This window comes from Spodoptera frugiperda, chromosome 3 (genome assembly GCF_023101765.2).
Source record: "Spodoptera frugiperda isolate SF20-4 chromosome 3, AGI-APGP_CSIRO_Sfru_2.0, whole genome shotgun sequence".
NCBI lineage: Eukaryota > Metazoa > Arthropoda > Insecta > Lepidoptera > Noctuidae > Spodoptera > Spodoptera frugiperda.
This window is the reverse complement of record NC_064214.1, coordinates 8,991,125-9,013,576: the sequence shown is the minus strand read 5'-3', so window position 1 is coordinate 9,013,576 and position 22,452 is coordinate 8,991,125. Positions and strand designations below refer to the sequence as shown.

Genomic DNA, 22,452 nt, shown 5'->3' with positions numbered 1-22,452 from the left:
GCGTGTTTATTTTCTACTGAATAAAAGACAGATGGACTATTTAACTTAAACACTGCAGTGGCCATCTGCCGTACTCAGGATTATTTAATGATTACGTAAACTATTCTTTAGTAATGATTTTGTATAAAAAATAATAGTTAAGGACTGGGGTAACTATTAAAGCATAGTATAGCTTGTTATAGTAATGGTTGTGATTACTTATCTTGCGTACACCAGCATAGTACAGAAATTAATATGGCTCTCATATTTAGAAGAATTAATTAAGATTAAAATCGTAACATAGTATTTACACCTTTTCCCCACAAAACAATGTACGGTTACAGCTAATTCAATGGTTATCTATATATCAATACGTGATGCAAAAACTTTGGACCACTTTTTAGATAATTGCGCGGACGTAGAGCATAAAATTTGGTACACTTATAGTTTATGTGTAGGAGAGTGCATAGCGCTAATATTTTTCATAAATAATGCTTATAAAGTACATTAAATCAATAAATAAAACATTACACACACGCATAGTATCTGATAGTATTTGACAAAACGTCAAAATCGATAGACATTGCGATGATATTCTCACGTCTCATATGAACAGAGTTTTACTAAAAGAGTTTGCTAATTAAATACGAATTATCCTTCAACGTACCTTAAGTGGTATTGTAAATTAAATCATATATGGTCGAATTTCGGCCACTAGGCGACCACTAGTCCAGTACAATTACATGAAACCACACCAAAATTAAACCTTAAACCGACTCCTTACCCAAAAAACCCACAATTATCACTCCACTCACTTACACATGGCATTATTAACAAAAAATATCGTCCTTATCCCACGGAAGATGAGGCTCGGCCGGTATAACTCAATCAAATTAATGAAGGGACCACTTCCCAAGAGTTCGCTTGCAAAATCAATTTGTGCTCAGTCCTACCAAGTTGCGAAGTAAGGGTTACCGTATGTTGTATGTTATTTTACAACGTCCACAAACATCTGGGACTGGTTTGGTAATTTTTGTGGCTTTTGCTTGTTTTGAGATTCGTAAATTGGTTCAGGATGGTAGGTGGATTAATGCTTAAACAATCTCAATTAGAGAAGAGGCCACTTCTTCATTTATTTATAAAAAAAATGTCCTAACACTAGGATTTTCTTCTGTGTCGTGGATGCGTTTACAAACATACAAGTTCACATACACTTGACACCCAGATCCGCAACAATTTGTGGATCATACAAAGAGTTGTTCCGTGCGGGAATCAAGCCCGCTAACCGTTGCACGGCAGCCGGTTCCCCGGCCACCCGCCAGGCACGATCATCTCACCTGGTTGGAAGTTCCTCCTTTTCTTAGGGAAATTGATTCTCTCACTGTTCCCTAAAAACGTACTGTTTGGATTTTTTCTGTAATAGCTCGGAGTCCAGAATTATCTTCGAGTTTACAAGGGATTCGTACACGTTAACTTGACAGACAGACAAACCGATGGACAATTAAATTTGATGTTTCAGAAGTGCCTAATTAAGGATTAATGAAAGAAAGAAAGAAAGAAATTATTTATTTGCAAAAAAAATTGGTAACAGATATGATGTTATGTAACTTATGTTGAATCCCGATACATTTTGCCTACGGCGTGCAAAATTATTGACTTATGATGATATTTGAATTATAATGGAAATAAATGCTTTGACTTTGTGAAAAATGAGACTTCACATATTATTATCGATGACATTTTACGTATGTTTTAGGTAAGCCATATTTCCCTAATGAATCAGTGTGATAAGGTATCTTTTTAACACAAATTTATTCGGTGCCTGAGGAATGTATAATGAATACGTTTTTATCTTGTAAATTATTAAGGCATGTCAGGAGATATGGCATTTTGAAATTTAACATCATGTGCTAAAGATCTTTTTTGTATATATGTTGTTTTTAAATGTATTATTCAGATTTTTATAATGAAAATCTTTATTTTTATTGACATACAAGTGTAAGTCAATAATAAAAAAATGACTTTGTTAGTTGACCGAGTACAAGGTATGAGGTTTGATTTATGTTTGCTCAAAGTGTTAACTATTTTGTTACTTATTTAATTAGGGCTAGTGTTAATTGGAAATACGTCTTTCTTTATCACTTTGAGGTACAAAAGACAACATGCATTATATCATGTAAAGCACTGTGTTTTAAATCTATCTCTCTCTAATTTTATACCCCTACTTTATTTATTCTCACAATAACCAAAAAGTAGGAAAAGAGCGTTTCCTTTTTAAATGGTCGACAAACCACTTGTGACTCTTCTGGTGTTGCCAGTGTTTATGGACGGCGCTGATCGCTTACCATAATTATCTGCTTCTTTGCTTCCTATTGCATTAAAAAAAACAAATATACAAAGATAATCGCGCATAAACATACATACAAATAGATAAAACTCCTTATTTTGATGTCGGTTAAAAACATAAAACATTTTACAACAAACATAAAAAAAGCAACCTTCCATCTAAAAACTTTAAAGACTATTATCGTTTAATTTATCAAGAACAAGAAGAGAAACGGCGCAGCCCTAGAAAGTTGTAACAAAATAAAGTGTAGGAAGACTAAAGTTTCCGATCATTCACTCGGAGGACGACAGCCGTTTGAAACTCGACTAACTCGAGATAGATGTCTCGTGGTCGCTCTGTTAATATTATATCTAAGCGTAACAGTTAAACTGTGGTTTCGAACAATTACTAAACTATTTAGGCAACATGTTTGTGTAGAATAGTTGTAAAGGATCATGGGCGTGTTGGACGTTGAACCCACAATGTTGGTATATAAGTATATGTCATTTGAAAGAAAATTATCTTTACTCTATTTCTTATTATGGCAACTTTATGGTGCTTTACCAATTTATAGAGATGTGTTATGTAGCTATGCTACGATAAATGTAATAGCAGAGCTGAGAAACTATGTGACCGTTTCCATTGATACTAAGTTATGTAGCTGTGCGAGGAAAATTCGCAGCGAGTATGCGATTGCGAATTTTCCACATGAACTCCATTTTTTTAGTGAGATAATTATCTTTAAAACCATCTCTTAAGTCTGAAAAATATTTGCAGAATACTGCAACTGAATCAGAACAGCCAAATCGCTCACAAACATACATACACACAGGTCAAACTGAGAACCTCCTTTTCTTTAAAGTCGGTAATAAATATACCTATAAATATAGTCTAAATATACCACGATAATTCATCAATGGTCAAACAAAACTATACCAAAACATGAATAATGGAAATGGAAGCAGTACTCAAACAGCGGTCAGACAAATTGAAAGAATTACATTAAAACTTTACGTGTTTGATCTACGGACGCGACACGAGGGAGAGAAAGGATAGTTTCCATGTTTCCATGGACGCTGGGCTCAGATGCGACATACTGTTATTGGAAAAATGTTTTACTATGTCTTTACAAAGGTCTGCAAAGATCTGATCTCAAGTTTTTGTTTACACGAGGTCTTACTGCCGTATTTTTTTTTGTAACGCAATACCAATCTTCTTTGACTTCGCAACTTCGTAGGTACGAGGCTTCCTTGTTCCTCCACTGCTGTGGATTCACCGCAAACGGTAGGCTTCGACCTACCGCTACGTTTGCGGCATGTCCCACCATGTTAGCAGTCTTGGGAGGCTGCTTCCATTCCTAGAGTAGCGCGTATGGACCACTACGCTAACGCCTACTCTCGCCTATATAGCGGACGTCTGACTCATCTAGTCAGTCGCGCCCGCAGGAATTAATGATTACTTATACTAGTCCTTAGTAACGATTTTGTCTTTATTTTATGACGAATGTCATATTTTCTGTAATTAATTTTGAAAATTATTCAACAATCCCTAAACCAGAAACCTATTTTGTTTTAAAATAATAAAATTTTAATTACCTGTAATTATTATGCGAATTGTACCTCTATAGTTTTCAAACACTAATATGTATCACATTACAATTAACAAAGCGAATAATTAATAATTTATGTGTAACCGCATAATTAATTAAATTATTGATATCATTTATGTTATATTTGTAAATTATTACAATAATAAATACGAGTACATAATATTATTATTTCTAAAATAGTATTCACGATAATTAAATTATTGTTAATTGAGTGCATTAGTAATATATAAAATAATTAAAAATTCTGATTAACATAATACTATACGATGGGATTAATTATTATATTTTTCGGCTTGAAATAACAGGGAATTTTCAAATTAACTAACCTAATATATTTCTCAATCCGAGAAAAATCCTAAGACTTCATACTTACTTACAACCCTGGGTATAACCTGGGTGTCTTCAAAGCCCGAGTGAATAGGTTGCTTATGGGCAGACGTGCTCCACCGTAGGCCGCATCATCACTTACCATCAGGCGAGATAGCGGCCAAACGTCGACCCATTAAATGTAAAAAAAAAACAAAGTCTTGAAACCAAATAAATCACTACTTACTTATTTACTTCTCATTCAAAAACAGTTTTTCTTATTTTAGTATTTCTTCAAGCATTATTACATCAAAGTTAATAATAAAAACTGAATGAAAAGATTCATCTTAAATTATTTTATACAGTTAAGATGTCTGAATGCTATATCTCATTTGGGCCAAACGAGGCGGACGGTGCCGAAGCCAAGACTTCATTTAGGACGACTAATAATATAAATTGAAAGCTTATTTGTTTGTTTTACAATAGGGAGGAAATATATTTAGTCCGTCAGTTAGGTAATGAAACAATATTAGACACGTATTTTTTATTTTGTCGTTTGAAAAAACAATACTTGGATAAAATGAATCAAAGTATAGGAGTGACAGCAAATACGTCATTTCTACGTATAAAACGTATCTAGAAGAGACGTCACGCGATATTTCAAATTATTATTCTTCGAAAGTATTTGTTTCCGTAAGAAAAAAAATATGTGTTTAATGTTTTAAAATAATCGAAAGAACATTGAAATTAATGTATTGAGAAGCAACCGGCAGACGCGCAACGTCGTTCGATTCCCGCACACAACAACTCTTTGTGTGATCCACAAATTGTGGTTTCTGGTGTGGATGTCATGTGTATGTGAACATGTATGTTTTTAAACGCACCCACGATACGAGAATAAATCCTAGAGTGGGGCAATATTTGTCTAAATAAAAAAAATAATAATAACGGAATAGGACTTAGCATATTCCGTAGTAGGTAGTAGGTAGGTACTTATATCTACCTTTTCTAATATGGAAGGAAAAATGTCCAAATTAACGGACAAAGCCGCAGAGAAAACTAAAGTAAGTAATAAATTACAATTTAACGAATTCCGTTCTCAATATCTCAGTTTTCTTTCGGATTAAAAATCAGAAATAAGTGTTGGCGCACATTCGCGTTTTAATTTAATGAAATATTTTTGTTGGTATTTAAATAAAACATTTTTATTTTGTGAGCTGACACTTGTTCGAATGGTATTGTTGATTTATTAAATGTGTTGTGAAATATTTTTTGATAATATTATTCATTGTTTTAATTTGTAAAGAAATATTTTGATCGAATTGTAGTAAATATGGAAATTGAATTCGATGACTGGATCAAGTAAACTAATGATGAGATTTTCACTTCAATATCATTTACTTATTTTAAACAATTCCATTGACTTCATGGCGTTAGACAGAGTCAATGGAACGCCAATTGCTACGAATCTTACGTACTTTTTTGTTATTTTAAAAATTCAGTATCAATTAAATCCTCAAAATCGCAAACGTGGGCCGTAGTTTACAACGCAACTCGATTTTCTTTATTGGGTTCTAAAGGCCAAAGCGAATTTAGGTTAGAAAAGATCTGAAATATTCTTGTAGTAGATACAAACGGGAGGGAAAAACGTAACCATTGCTCGCTAACAAAATTAAAGGCACAGAGGTAATTTGTTTACAAAACCTAGAGAGTTACCGTTGCTGAGTTTATTAGAGAACTCGGCTTAGTCTGCTAACTTTGTCTTTTTATTCTGGAAAATCTTGTATCCGTCTATAAATGACTACAATTGCAGTTTTTTATGGTATAAGCCGGTAAACGGGCAGACGGATCACCTGATGGTAAGCAATCACCACTCATGGACACCCGAAACACCAGAGGCATGACAAGTGCGTTGCCTTTTAGGGGTTAGGAATTTAATAGTTGTTGTTGGGGAATCAAGGATTAGGAAGATTGGAAAAAGCGGTAATTAGGCCTTCTGTAACCACGCTCACACAACGAAACACTACTAAAGCGTTGTTTCACGTCGGTTTTCTGTGAGGCATTGTTATCAGTCTGGTCAAGCCGGTACTTTCGGGCCGAAGCATGGCTCTCCCACACTTGAATAAAATTTATTTATAGTCATTCATAGGCCATTGTAACCTTCTTCTATGCGACTGTTTACTACCTCGATGGTGTAAAAATATACAAGATCAGGAAAGTGGATGCAAAAAACTGTATTTAATAGAAGCTCATCGTAAAAAAGATTAGATTATGGTCACTTAGGCAGCTTAATCTATACATATAATAAAATCGTAGAAAAGTGCTGTCTGTACATTGAAAATAAAAATAAAAAAAATAGCAGGGGTTATTGTTATGTCGATGTCGAACCCAAAAATGTAATTAACTTTTTTTTTGTCTGTTTGTCTGTTTGTCTGTTTGTCTGTTTGTCTGTTTGTCTGTTTGTCTGTTTGTCTGTTTGTCTGTTCGTCTGTGCGCGCTAATCTCAGAAACGGCTGATCCGAGTTGGATGCGGTTTTCACGAATATATTGTGGGATGCTTAAATTTACATTTAGTGTTTGTTTCATGTCAATCGGTTCATAAATAAAAAAGTTATGTCAAATTAAAGAATCACGTCGAACATTCTATGCTTATACCATTAATCTCCGCAACTATTTGACGGATTTGGTTGAAATTTGGTACAGATATAGTTTAGAACCTTAGAAAGGACATAGATATATTTTTATTTCAAAAATCAAAAAATAAAAATAAGAAATAAATTATTTATAAATAATTCTATGTCGATCGTTACACGACTTCGGTTCATGTTATTTTTTTAATTCATCGAAAAAAAGTAAATAAATAGTAAAAATCCGAATTAATGGGGACCGGGACCCATTCGGATAATCAAATATTCGGATAATCGGATTTTTTCAAAAAAATTGCCATTGAAGAGAATAAAAGCTACGTTTTGGTATTGCACTATTTTTTTATTGAATTAAATTGCGGGGAAGTCAGCGTAGGCAAAACGGCAAGTTAAGACAAGTCAAGTCAAGACTTGACAAACACTGCTTCGCGGGGGGGAGTTAATAGCGCATTAGACTTTTTTTACAATTTTTGTGATTCGGATAATCGGCGATTCGGATAGTCGGAGTTAATTGGAGTTCTACTGTAATCCAAGTTGTCTTTATCCTCGATAGATGGCGTTGGGATCGAAATAGATCGCGCTATGGTTTCGTTACATTCATTTGGTTGGGTATCGGCCGAGCGCTTCGGTACTATCGTAGAAAAAGTGTATTATCAGTCGTATGATTATTTGTCTGTAGTGGTCCTGCTGTTTCGTATATTCTAAATATAAATTGGTTTCGTTGTATTTGTCAATTAATAAGTTTATTTGTTGGGTTTTCCTGGTTTTCTGGTTAAACTATTTAACGTAGGTTTAGTTTGATATCGATTATTAGTAGTTACTGTAGTTAGTTTTTTTAATAAAATTGTAAGTCTAATTTTTTTTTAATTAGATTAGATTTAAGTCGTTTCTTTTAAATTATTTAGTTTAAGCTTGGTTATTATAGCATAGAGGATAGGTTGTAATATAGTTTCTTTTTTAATTGTTATAAATTCGTAATTCGTAGCTTTCTTTAGTTTTAAGTTAGTTTAAGTCCGTTTTTAAACTATTTTTTCAATGCCCTAAGTGAGTATACATCTATTAAATTCAAACGCAGAGCTCATTATGTTGATTTTTGAAGAGTTCCCTGGAATATCTTCCACATCTCATTTTTGAAGAGATCCCGCGAGATCGGGAACTATGTGGTTAAAACCAAAAATTTGCCGGAAGTCACTATTCCACGCGAACGAAGTCGCGGGCAAAAGCTAGTCAAGTAAATATAATTGTTAAATCGAGCGTGGTGAATTGATTGCTTCACTAACTACGAATCTGGAGTATGTTTGGTATTTATTGGTCAGAGGTTTATAGATTAAGTTCACTAATATAGTACTAACTTCATCATTATATGTATAACCCGGATATATATAACTCGAAGGGTATTATAACCTAGGTGTTTTCTTATGCCCGTGTGAATAGGCACCTTAAGGGCAGACACACGTGCTCCAGTGTAGGCTGCATCATGGCCTGAGCTGAGGACTACCTAGCGGGCTTACCGGCGCTCCGGCTCGAAAAGCAGGAGTAGGAACGGGGTGGTTTTTAGTCAGTAAGAGTCTGACACTCCCTCTCACCTCGCCCTGGTGAGAGAAGTCACTGGATGATTTTCCCCCCTTAAAAAAACGCTGCATCATCACTAGGCGAGATAATGGTTAAATGCTCTGGCAAGTCCAAGAGCCGGTGAGTGATTACGAAGAACTTCGAAGTTTGAAATACTCAGTTGGTTTGTTGTTGTTCTTATTGTTGTATCTATCTGTTGGTTCTCCTTAAAGATACTAATATTATAAAATTAAATGTGAATGTTCATTTGCTTATTTGGATGTTTCGATATTGGTCCGTCAATCACGCTGAAACTATTGAATGGATTCTGACGAAATTTAATATATAGACAAGGTATGAGCAGACTTTTTATCTCACGGGAACGCGGACGAAGTTGCTGGAAGAAGCTAGAATGAAAAGAAATAAAAAAAAAAAACATTATTGGCTTCCCAGGAATTGGACCCGATGAGATTTCGGAATTTGAGTATTATATGGTACGGTAAAGTAGCTACTTCAGCATCTTTCTTTTCACTTAAATATGTTATTAGTTCCATGTAATTTCCGTTCCCGAGCGCTCTGTACTATTTCTATGAATTCGAAAGCCGATAAACTTATATCGGTTCACATTATGGAAGAGTCGACAATTCCAAGAATATGAAATGGTTACTTACCTTGGCAATCAATTTTATTAAATTGATAAATACAAAAAAAAAAATCAATTACCTACTATACCCTGTAACTATAAAAGGTGCGGCTATAAGATGCCAGTATGACGTTGACGTCTCTCTTTAGGGATGGACATTAGAAAAATGTTTTTTATCGCTATCGATACTCGCAGCATACATTTAATTCTCTTGAATTTTTTTATTAAATGTGTGTGTTATTTAGTTGTGCAGTCTAACTACGTGTATATTCTTGTCAAAATAAATATTTTATGACCGAGCACTGAATGTTTCGGATTACAATTTAGAGAACCGTGAAGAAAACAAGGATATATTAGTTTGTATATGTTAGATTAAGTACCACCACGCATTATCAATGGCGCCGGAAATGTCTAGAAAAATGCCTACTACATATTTCTGCTCAGATAATGTCACTGTGGTTTGGGCATAGAGAGCCGCGTCTACAGTGGATTTACCCACATAATTAAAGGTTTTTTAAGAATGATAATTGAACGACGCACGATTTTCGTTTTTATTCTAAAAAAACATCGACTACCTATCCATCGTAGCCGTACATCCCATCACTAAACACGACTATGGCTTTACGTTATACGCATAACACTTTACTTTATTTTTCATTTCATTAGATTTTAATTGAATACTAGAACATTCCGGTTGGTTTTAATTTAATTAACTACGCATCCGAATGATTTAACATAATACGAATGTGATAGAGCTAAAATATTAAGGCATAATTTTTAAATCGCAGCAACTTTCAAGAGTATACGAAACGTTACTGAATCTGTCAGCCGCACCTTGTTAGAGCGCATTAGGTATAAGAAGAAGAGATTTTGAAATAAGTTGTATCATTATAAGAAAAACAACGTCATGACGTACGCAACGTCACGCCTTATTCCCGCAGGGTAGGCAGAGGTGCACATTACGGCATTTATTGCCACTGTTCAATGTACTCCCACTTTTTACCATTTGTTTTTTAAATCACATGTAATAGGGGTGAGCCTATTTCCATCTACTGGGCATAATTCTAGGATCCATGCTATTGAGACATTCGAATTTAACTCGTTATTTTATTTTTGAAACAAAATAACTTAACGTGAAGCGTCACAATCGTTTATTTTCAACGAAAAAAAGGGAACAATTATTAAATCCATTTGGTAAATTGAAAAATGTTGTGTAACGTGAAAATGGGCTGTTGCCTTTGCTATCAAAGATTTAAGTAAATTATCATAGATGTGATTGATTGATGACTTTTTTTACAAGTTTGTACATTGGGACACATTTCACGTATACATAACGCCCAGACCAACAACAATTTGTGGATCACACAAAAAGTTGCTTCGTATGGGATTCAAAACCGCTACACGCTGCGTGGTTGCCGATTGCCCAGCCACCGCGTCAACCAAGTCAACAGTAAATCTTCTGTTAATTTTGTTTACACAACCGAAGTTTGAATCTCTTATGTTCGGCAGAAGCTCTTGCAACCAACCAAAACCATTACCAAGTAAAGAGAAACTATCAATTCCGTTTAACCGACGTTTTAGTCCGAATGGTTAGAAGTGAACTCAGTCAATAGACGGTCTCAGATTATTCAATTACTATTGTACAATGAAGCGCTTTTAGCGCTAGACAAAGCGCTGTCTCAGCTTACTGGAGCTTAAGGTCTAAGAAACTAATAGTAGTGGTAGTTAATCTTTCTAGAGTAAAAGGTTTTCCGGGGAAAGTAGTATCAATAGATATATTACTACTTTTAAGATGGTGAAGCATGATTTGGTATGTAGGTAGGTTACTGAAAAAATACTACTTTCGTTTAAGTAGGACCTACACTAGGGAGCAAAGAAATGGAGCTACTGATGTTTTTTCGTTTTCATTTCTTGATACATATTTTCTGATATGTATTTTATTAATTGGTAACGTATGTCGTATGGATGGCTATTTAATTACTCCTGAAACGAGAGTATTTTTATTAAAAAGAATATATTTTTTTAACTTATAGAGGGTTCTTTAAAATGAAAATAAAAAGCGGTGGCTTCCTGTTTTTGCTCCGAAGTGTAGAAAAAAAACAGGTCTTTTTGCAATAACGTGTTAAGGTGTATTAATACTTTTTTGGTAGTTACGTCGTGTTTTAAGGCTTTCATACTGAAGATGTGTTTATTTGATATTATGTGCTTATACATCACTACATATTATTTTACTGACATGGTGACAACATGGTTTATTAAATACTCTTAAACCAGTCAGATGCTCAGATCTACAATAGTGTTTTAAATAATAAAAAGAGCTCACTTCATGATCCACTGGAATTTTAAATGTGCACCAAAGTTTTGATAGAAAGAATAGAAAAGTAGAAAATCAAAAATTCCTTGTTCGTTATTTTCCCGTTGTGACGCGTGACGATTATGCAAAAGCGCGGGAACGTGTCCAACTGTCAATGTCACTGTCATGTCACGCTCGCAGATCCAGTGACGTGCGTGGTAGTGGTCTATGGTAAGCTGTCATAATTTGCAGTTCAGTTTACCGCACTATGCATTTAAGGACGTTTTGGAGTTATTTTTTTAGGTATAAATTAACTACTTAGTGGAGTGGTTAATAATATTATTACAAATGTTTGTCAAATAGTAACATATAAGTTCTATTCAGGAATTATGTCCAGTACATTATAATAGTTAAGGCTCATCCCCTAGGTGCATGGGACTTATAACACATTGTATACCGGTATTACGTACCGTAATGTGTACCTCTGCCTACCCCTTCGGGGATAAAAGGCGTGAAGATAGCTTTTGCATTACTTTAAGTTCCATTCAGTAAGGCAAAGACTTATTTTATCTGTAACATAGCCATAATATACGTAGAACATGACGTTTGCAAAAAAAAAAACGTAAACGATAATTAAACAGTGTAACCAAAGCAAATTACGTTGAAAGAAAAGAACAATAAAACAAGATTCCACACGTATTTTCACCTCTTTCATTATAGAAAACATATTTTTAAATAAAATTCATTCTCACGGAACGGCGTGAGACTGAAAAAGCCATTTATCTAAATACAATTAACCGGATTCGCTCTCTGTCAGAATATATACGTAAAAGGAAAATCCGTGCGCTCGTACATATCCAGCGTATTTTAAAACTACGAGTACGCTGTGTGCATGCTGGATTCGTATTCATGTTATAAAATGGTTGGAAGTAATGAAAGAGGATATTGTTCTTTGAACATAGCTTTTGATTGTTTGTTTAATGTCCTAAAACTGCGATCAGCAATTTAGACATGGGCTATTGCCGCCCGTATTTTAAACATTCGACAAGCTTAGGTTGCTTATGGGCAGACGTGCTCCACCGTAGGCCGCATCATCACTTACCATCAGGTGAGATAGCGGCCAAACGTCAACCCATCAAATGTAAAAAAAAAGCTGAATGCGATCTTCAAACTGGGCCAACCGGGTATGATGTCAAATGTCAAAGGGTATTACAGCAAACCTCCTCATATCCTAATAGAGTTGTACCAGTTGATAATGACGTCCATTTGCTTTGGAAGCTTTGTACATGATTTTGCTATTATTTGATGATCTTTATATCGTGGTGGCCCAGAGGTTTAAGACGCCCGCTTCTCGTGAATGAGGTTGCGGGTTCGAAACCCTCCAACGGTAAGTAGCTATGTGAATTTGTCCAAGTTTATATGTATTTTCTCAGCATATTTTGACATCACTGCCTACGGTTGAAGGAAAATTTCGTGAGGAAACCTGCGCTTATAATTGATAATTGTAAGTTTGTAATCGCAAACCCGCATTGAGCAAGCGTGGTGATTAATGCACAAACCTACTGCGAGAAGAGGCTTTTGGTTAACAGTGGCCACTTATAGGCTGGTGATGATGATAACGGATTTACGAGCAAATTATAAATCAATTACGACATTTATTTGATCAGAACACTAGAAAGACACAAAAAAATTATTCTTACTCTACCTCAATTTAGTAGTATTATAATAAAACGTTCCCTCCCCTCAGTCCACTTAATCAAGATCAAAATCCTCGCCAATATCTCAGAACGTAACCCAATATAACTTCAATATACCTTCCGTAGGTCCAACGTCCTTGAGACACTAACGAGCTAACACTAGGAGTAATAAGTTCTTAAACTTTAGTCCTAAGTGTATGGGTGGCCTTGAAAACAACTCTCCGGGCCTTACATTTGAAACTAGTTTAGTTTAATACGCTACTGGGACGTTTTTGGAGTTAGGAACACGTGGATTGGAGTGAAGTGGTTGTATGCTTTTTTTTAAGTGGGGAATGTCATCCAATGACTTCTCTTGCCTTGGGTGAGGCGGGATAGAGTGTCAGACTCTTACTGACTAAAAGCCACCCCGTTCCTACTCTTGCCCTTCGAGCCGGTAAATCCACTAGGTAGTCTGCAGCTCCGGATCAGGCATCAGTCCTACTGGGAAAGTGTTTGTATGATGTCTTTTAAAAGTCGTATGTGGTTTTGTGATTTTTTTTAATATACTTTTTGAGCCCGGTTGGTCTATTTCCACGGTCGTGGTGACCCGGAGGTTTAAGACGCCCGCTTCTCGTACATGAGATTGCGGTTTCGAAACCTACCAACGGCAAGTACCAATGTGACTTTTTCCGAATTATATGACTTTCTAAGCTTGCTTCTAATTCTTATAAAGTCCAAGTCAAATTTATTCCAATCAATCCATAAATAGGTACTTTTGAAATGTCAACAAATAAATAAATAATAGTCTGTCAATTTGTCCGTCAGTGAAGCTAGGTGCTGTACACGAAACAACAACAAAACTAATGCAAAATAATTACATTCATACATACATAACCTCACGCCTGTCTTCCATGGACAGAGATAATGGAAAATGCAAAATAATTGAAACCTCATAATGCGTACTTAGCAGTCAAACCACCGATAGATGACAACATAACCTAACATACAACAAATGATCTTGTGATAAATATAATTATGTTCAATCACCAAATGAAGTTAAACACGGCACAATTGAACTGTGCACGACTGTACAATCTATGTGCAGTCCACTGAACATTACCCAGTAATCGGTTTAGCACCGTCTTTGTTACTAACGTTCTGTTATCGACTGTACGCAATGTACGTATTGGTAATGTTTGATTTATCTGTATATTATATGTTATTAGCCTAAAATTGTATTAATATTGGTGCTGAATTTCGATGTAGGGAAATAACGGATTTAACCTTAATTATCATGGTTATCGGCGTACTCGCGTGAATGTTTGACGAGGAACTCTACTAGTTTCAAGCCATGCTAGAGGCTCTTATCATGAGCGGTATTCCACGACGCGGCGACTATCGCGCTGCTACTAGATTTAACCTTGTGATTATTGTAAATTGGAATGACCAATCTTTTTTTTAAGAGGGGAAAATCATTCACTGTCTTCTTCCGCCTTGGGCGAGGCGAGAGGGAGTGTCAGATTCTTACTGATTAAAAACCGCCCCGTTCCTACTCCTGCTTTTTGAGCCGTGTACGAAACAAGTTTACTTTTCATTTTTGCCAAGCACTACGCGTTTGCTTTTTAAACGGCTTCTTAATTTATTTTTTTTGTAATTTTTGACAAGTCTCAATATTAAGTTTCAGTTTCATGTTGTGCAAAGTTAGGGATATTTGATTCAAATAAAAACGGACGTAAAATAAGATTACGAACAAAGTTTGGCATTCAAATGTTTTATTGTTGCAAAGTTCGTTCTTGTTATGTTTGCAAACAATAGCATCGAGTATTCGAGTCATCAAAATATGTTTTGTTGAAAGAAATGACTGATAAACCCTGCCACACAAAGTTATTTTGGACAATTGTTTACTGTCTAATTTTGAGGAAGATGTTAGATTTTTGAGGACTGCAAGAATTATCTAAAAAAATATTCAGCATCCGAATCAACTTTGAAGACTCATCATACTACATAATGTTATTAATATTATAAATGCGAAAATGTGTTTGTGCATATGTTTGTTACACGTCAGAACGGCTGAAGGGATCGGGTAGAAATTTAGAACAGGGATGGGCTTCTTTTTATTCCACGGGAATGTCGGCGAAGTCGCAGGCAGAAGCTAGTTTAGTGATAAGTTCCATTAATATTTTCTTGTAACATAACAAAAATACTTACTATTTATTCATTTATCCATTCTCTATTTGTATTTTTTAAATATTGAACTTTAAATATGAAAAGAGAAAGTATAATATCTCTTAATCCTGCAAGTTTCCACTGAGATTCGTCCAATTGAATGGAGACGGCGGCTGTTATTGTTGTATACACTTTGTTAATGGTTCAATACACTCAGACGCGATATTTTATGGAAATACAATCTTTTACGTGACGATTTTTTCTTTTTAAAACTATAAATTCTTATACTTTACTGCTAAAGTCGACGTGGTTTGCTTTCTAAATGATTTCGGGGAAAGGGATTGATTTTTCAATAAGGTATAATGGTGATATTGTAATCTATTCTTTACTAGTGACGAGAAAATACGGTAATTTCAAGGTTGGTAATTTTTTCCTAGTGTTTAAAGAAAATTGAATAATATTTTAAGGTTTTACGTTAAAGCACTGACGGCCTTACTTATAAACGATCACTAAAGTTAAGACACAGTTAAACTACGTATTAAAAAATATTTTAACTCATAAACGATGATTAACGCTAATTAATGTCTTAGCGACTGCTTAAATAGCTGTCAACTTAATCAATGACGAACCCTTGTTTAAAGACCTTAATTACCAAAATGGCGTCCGAAATTCGTAAAAGTCACAGCTGTGGTATATGTCAACAATAACACTACATGCAAACTTCGCATTGAATTGTGTTCTGTTGGCTGGGCTTTGTTCCGCTACTTAGGAAAGTGAAGTGGATAAATATTAAAAAATGGATATATTTGACGACGATAATGAATTACGCACATACCGTGACGAGATAGAAGAAATAAGAAATTTCAGGAATATTGGTTCAAGAAGGAGAGTAAAAATATATAATTCAAGATCGAACCCAATGGAGGAATTGAGTGAAAGCGACTTCAAGCATCGCTACAGATTCAGTAAAGAAAATATGGTAAAAATTATAAATATCTTAAGAAACGACTTGTCCATGGATAGCCGGGGCGGCAGTATACCTGTGGAGTTGCAAGTAATGGCAGCTATAAGATACTGGGGCCGCCATGAGATTCAAGAAGACTGTGCGGAAATTCATGGCATGAGCCAACAGACTTTATCAAGAACTGCTAAAAGAGTTGCTATTGCATTGGCTTCGAAAAGTTCCATTTATATTAAAATGCCTTCAAATTTAAGAGAAGAGACTGAAACTATTCGGAAATTTGAAGCAATTTGTGGGTTTCCTCATATTACCGGTGCAATAGATTGCACCCATATTAAAATAAGAAAAGTTGGAGGAGATGTTGGTCAGTACTATATAAACCGTAAAGGACACTATTCTATTAATACTCAAATGGTGTGTAATGCAGATTTGAAGATCTGTGATATAGTTTGCCACTGGAGGGGTAGTACTCATGATGCAAGAATATGGCGTGAGAGTTCCATTAAAAGGAGATTTGAAGAACGAGAATTTAAAGGAAAACTTATAGGCGATGGTGGATACCCTTGTACCCCATATTTACTGACTCCAGTACTGAGACCCCGCAACGAAGCAGAACGGCGGTACAACTATAGCCACATTCGCACCAGGAACGTAATTGAGAGATGTTTTGGTGTGCTTAAGGCAAGGTTTCGGATACTTTTGGAAATAATGAGAGGGTCTTTCAATACGATTAAAACGACAATTGTTGCATGTGCAGTATTGCACAATTTAGCAATTGAATTTGATGACACTTTAAGTTATGAAACCCCTTACACAGACAGTGATGAAGACACTGAGGCCATTGAACAGGACTCTAATAATTTGACACACATAACCAGAAACATTTTTATTGAGAATTTCTTTTAAAATACAAATACATAGTTTTATTTAAACATTTTTTAATTTTTTTTCCCAATATTTTTGTTCTAGATCTAAAATTGCCATTCTCTTCTTATGCAATTCATCCTCCCGTTTTTCTTTATTTTCTTTGCACTTTTTTGTGAGGAGAAACAAATGTTCCTCATAATTATCAGCAATCTGAAAAAGAAACAATAAGATGTATACAGGGTGTCCCTGAAGTCGACGTCCAACGGGCACTAGATGATCAGCAAGGTTCCAACTGTTATCAGAAAAATATTAAAAAAAATCTAAGTCCTACAGTTTTTAAATTACAGTGACTTATGTGTTATCCACGAAAAAGTACACCCTGTGCCAGTCTTTTGACTCTTGTTGCTATAAATCTTAATTTTTTCGGCTGCGGTCTTCCTTACATTAACCTGAATAGTGCTCCAGTAATATGGAATCATAAATTCTTAGCCAACTGCTTTAGATTGGAAAACATTGTTAGTTTTAGAGGAACCAAAGACTCTGAATAAAATTTTCACCTTACTTTAAGTGACTGTACTGGATAAATTATGTATGGCGCTAGTAATGGCAAATTTCACCAAAGTTGGCGCATTTAATAAGAATTATAAAATGGTATAGCACTTTGCAAATTATTTCTTAAATTCGACACAAAAAAAGATTTTTCAACAAAGCTCCGTTTCGATGAATTTATTTGAACTTACTAATATTTCTTCTAGTGTACTCAAATCATACGTTACAACCTCGTATGCACTAGACAACACTTTGCACGCGATTTGTTATCATCATGTTGAAAATCAGCGAGGATCTCTTGTCAAACAACATTGCCTGTCTACTCATGATTTCGCTTACAGCTTTCGTCGGCAATATTACTAGACTTACAAAGGGACTGATGTTGTGTATCATGTTTCACTAAATAATATTGAATGATTGCAATATGATGTTCATAGTGCATCAAACACATTATCAAATGTGTAGTACCTAAAATCAAAAGGAACGGACGCGGCACATTTATGTACACAGCATATCGACGCGGTAGTGAAATCACGGGTAAACAGACAATGTTGTTTGATAAGAGATCCTCGCTGATTTTCAACATGATGATAACAAATAGCGTGCAAAGTGCTGTCTAGTGCATACGAGGTTATAACGTATGATTTGAGTACACTAGAAGAATTTTTAGTAAGTTCAAATAAATTCATCGAAAACGGAGTTTCATTGAAAAATCTTTTTTTGTGTCGAATTTAAGAAATAATGTGCAAAGTGTTATACCATTTTATAATCCTTATTAAATGCGGCAACATTGGTGAAATTTGCCACTACTAGCGCCATACATAATTTATTCAGTACAGTCAGTTTTGTCATTTATGAAAAAAATCATGCAACCATCAGGCATATCCATAAGTACTGTGATTAAGATGTTACCTTGTTATTTTGTTTAGGTTTGTGTTTAGGCTTATATAATTTCCTTTTTATTGTGTGTTTCTCTACTTTTGTTGCTGCTAGTGGTGTTGATATAATTGGATTTTCTTCCACATCAGGAGTATTAGATAACTGAAAAAGGAGAGCATATTAATGAATATTTTATTATAATGATTTCATTCAGTTGATAGTTGGATTACAGTACCTGTGTTGATTTCTCAGAATCTACAGTAATTGCTATTTCTGTGGTGGCTAACCCAGATTCTGACATCATCTTTTCAGTTGCTGTTGACTGTGACTGCAATAGACAATTATTATAATGTATAAATAAATAAATCATACTATGCGACAATATGAAATCAAACTATACATGCATACCTGTTTTATTGTTTCTTTAAATATGCTATCACTATCAAAAACATTACTGTCAATCACAAACTCATTAGGCAATGACTGAATTAGTTCGAGATCTTCTTGTGGCGGACTTGGTGGTGGAGGTCCTCCACCAGTCATCTGCCTGGCCCGCCGATACTCCGACTCTCTAGTTTTAACTAGGCCTTTTGTGTTACGCCACTGGGTGACAATTTGTGTCATATCCCTGGGCTTTTTATTAAGGCTATTAAAACTGAAAAAGGTTAACATTTATAAACATGAGTGCTTTCCACTTTGGTAGTAGAGATAACGAAAGAAATGAAAGAATTAAAATAAAACAATGCTACCTAGACAATATTTCTTGCCAAGCAGCTTTTTTCTTTGCATTGGTATTTGTAGTAGTGTCTTTTTTTTCTATAATATCAATTTTCTCCATTATAAGTTGTCTTAAGATTCTCTGCAAGAAAATAACAAAGTTCAGAGTTAGTACAATTTGGACAGGTATTTTGGTGCAACAAGATAAATACAGTACAAGTAACAATAAATTTAATATGACAATAACCTTTTCTTCTTCATCCCAGTTTGAAGATCGGGCCCTTTTCTTAGCGGATTTCAATTCCATTATACCTATCAGTAACACAACAAAAACACCACACCGCTGTATATTTATACAACACCAAAAAATTTGAAATTACCACTCTTTTGACAATATTTGACACAATTTAGAATTTTGACGTTATGATTTTTTAATTTCTCTTTGGATAACAGGAATTTTACCATCACAATGTAGCTTTAAGTTTGGTATTGGCAGCGTATAAAATAAAAACGTTATTTAACCATTGCTTAGTTAAGTGACGTGTAAACAGTGTTTATAAGTAAGAAATAGTTAATTGATAATTAAGGAGTTAATGAGTTATTAGTTAATTAGTTGCTTAGCTGTTGATTAGTGGATTTTTATAAGTAAGGCCGTTAGTGTTTAATTGTGTTGTGTAAGTATTATAACAAGTAATGGTATTCTCCTAATGTACAATAGGTAAAGGATAAAATAATGTATCAGTGAGAATGTAAAAAACCATTGGAGTTTCTTGCTCATTCTTATCCATTCGAAGCTACACTTTGGAATGAGTACCTAGTTTAATTTACAGACAGACTGACAAACAATTCAATTTGACGTTTCAAAATTGGCTAATTAAAGATTAATTGAAATAAACGCTTTGGCTTTGACTTTATTGATCTAATGACAAGCGAATAATGAACCCCATTTTTTATGGAATAGGTGGCAAACGAGCAGACGGGTCACCTGATGGTAAGTAATCAGCGCCGCCCATGGACACCAGCTTACCTCTTCGCCAAAAGACAGTCACGATACTATTTATACGACAAAATCTCATAAACTATTTAGTGTATAGTGACGTCACTTGTTTGGTATACGGTGTTGTGTTCCCATTATTCCATGGTACACACGAAAACACATCAAGCTACACAAAACCAATATAAGCTGACCGTTGTATGTGCGGAAAGTTCATACAAAGCGAGACCATGATAAATTGGTTATGTATAGCTCGAGTTGTACAAGGGGAGACAAATAAATATATTTTCGTTGTATAGGGAAATGGAGTCAAGTACAGATACTTGTATGTTGATAAAAATAATAATATATAGGCAGTGGTTGGTGTCTTGGCTCGTATTACTTATGGGGATTTGGAAAAAGAGAGATATCTCTGATAGTGCATTCTATGGTGTTTGACATTGTATGAGTAACTTTCAAGTAAGTAAGTAAACTATTTGACACCATTTTTATTTTCTATGGAGGACATAGGGTTGATATTATATTGCACTAATTTTACTACAGTCCTGTCTTAATAATTATTAGTTGTTGCCGTTTAAGACTTTCATCAATAATGCTTGAAACCTTGATCCTTGTATATGTATACTTTTTTATTTGGTTGCAACATCATCCATTGACTTCTCCCGCCTTAAGCGAGGCGGGAGGGAGTGTCAGACCCTTACTGACTAAAAACCACCTTGTTCCTACTCCTGCTTTTTGAACCGGAGCCCTGGTAAACCCGCTAGGTAGTCCGCAGCTCTAGATAATAGCAAACTTTAGATCTGCTTAAATAGATAAAACTTTTAATGGTTTGTAAAATAAAAAAAGCTGATCTCCTTTTACACTTTTCACAAATATCTATGTATAAAGTGTGGAACCAGTAGCCAATTCAAAGTACAATAGTCTATAGAGCTTCAATAAAGGCAAGTTTGTGGCAACCCTCGACCGCTTAGCTTGGGGCTATTTGTGGCAACCCTGGACAATACGAACGGATAGGATCAAGTGTATTGTTGGTAGGAAAGGTGATTGTGATCCTACTTTAGTATTTATTTGTATTTTATTTATGTATAAGAATGTGTAGATAATGGCTTTGAAAATATTATTATTGTTGTGTTTCAAAATCATTCGTATTGTATCGTCACGCCCTTTTATCTCCGAAGAGGTAGGCTTTTCACCATTTGCTTTAAAAGTCCCATGTAATAAAGGGTCAGCCTATTGCCATATTCCGGACACAATTCCAGACTCGAGAAATTTTCGAAAACCGAAAAACGCCTAGCAGTTTGTTACTCAACCTGGGAATCGAACCCGAGACCCCTTGCCCTGCATTGTTATCTTCAAACAGAACACTACCTCCCATTAAAGTATAGTGGCAGTGGCAGATAATTTTAGAACACCTTATAATATGTATGACGAAGATAAAACTACAGCAAAACCAAATACGCAAAATATTAACTCCCACACCTGCCTTACAGCCAAACATATCTACATGGTGCTGTTAATCCTTTTTTCCTAATGGAACACAAAAAGGTCTCATATTCCAGTGAACCAGACCACGTTCTTATCCCATTTCGTTTCAGGAAAGCCCTGTAAAGACTAGGAAAGCATCCACACAGGATAATTGTGTTCCAACTAATGAAATTGTATAGACAACAGCGTGTGAAGCTACCCCTTTACTGATTAAATTGTTTTGAACTTTGTTAGTGCGGTGTAAAGTTGAAAATTGATTGAAGATGTTTGGTGGATTGGGTATGGTGATGTGCTGTTGTATGCACTTTGTGGTGTATGTAGAGGTACGTCGTATGTACTGTTGTGGATTCGGTTTTATTGTGTAGTGTTATACCTAGGGGTGAATGGAGGTGCTCACTGCTTCATTTTGCTTAACAAAAAATTACAATTGAACAAAAATTTTGTAACAGTAACTATCGTGAGACATACAAAATTAACTAAAAAATGAGTACGCTGTGTGATGTCGCCGCCTCTGTGCACGCTGCTCATAATGAAGAGTCGCTCTGTGACTCGAAACTAGTAGAACTTAGAAAATAATAGTTATGGAAAATAGCGCAATCATACAAGTAATTTTTAATTTCGTAAGAACATTGTATTACTTACTTTATATGGATAAAGTCATGTAAAGCGTAGTACAACGCTTCTCAAAGAATCTTCGAAGTAACTTAAAGTTAAAATAGTTTCATAAGTTAATGTCTTATTCTAAGTTAGGGCGCCATTTTTAATGTAGCATATAAGTGGAAAGCAGAATGTATATAAGTTAAATT

General features: G+C 34.9%; 2 protein-coding genes across 2 annotated transcripts; one reads left to right on the top strand and one right to left on the bottom strand.

Annotated features, from left to right (window-relative positions):
* The first annotated feature begins 15,917 nt into the window (after positions 1-15,917).
* On the top strand, positions 15,918-17,087 carry LOC126912543 (putative nuclease HARBI1). The gene has a single exon (XM_050705092.1). It carries the CDS (start codon positions 15,991-15,993, stop codon positions 17,059-17,061), a length of 1,071 nt encoding a protein of 356 aa, XP_050561049.1. The 5' UTR covers positions 15,918-15,990; the 3' UTR covers positions 17,062-17,087.
* On the bottom strand, positions 17,027-19,472 carry LOC118265650 (uncharacterized). Its single transcript, XM_050705146.1, has 5 exons — positions 19,200-19,472; positions 18,859-19,105; positions 18,686-18,778; positions 18,484-18,612; positions 17,027-17,232 (listed from the first exon to the last, which is right to left on the bottom strand). Exons 1-5 carry the CDS (start codon positions 19,286-19,288, stop codon positions 17,083-17,085), a joined length of 708 nt encoding a protein of 235 aa, XP_050561103.1. The 5' UTR covers positions 19,289-19,472; the 3' UTR covers positions 17,027-17,082.
* Between the last annotated feature and the right edge of the window lie 2,980 nt (positions 19,473-22,452).

Excerpts from the sequence above, each read along its gene's own strand:
- LOC126912543 (XM_050705092.1), top strand. The coding sequence starts at position 15,991 with ATGGATATATTTGACGACGATAATGAATTACGCACATACCGTGACGAG.
- LOC118265650 (XM_050705146.1), bottom strand. The coding sequence starts at position 19,288 with ATGGAGAAAATTGATATTATAGAAAAAAAAGACACTACTACAAATACC. Across the intron at positions 19,106-19,199 it reads TGGCAAGAAATATTGTCTAG|TTTTAATAGCCTTAATAAAA; the intron begins GTAGCATTGTTT and ends AACCTTTTTCAG. Across the intron at positions 18,613-18,685 it reads ATTCTGAGAAATCAACACAG|TTATCTAATACTCCTGATGT; the intron begins GTACTGTAATCC and ends CTCCTTTTTCAG.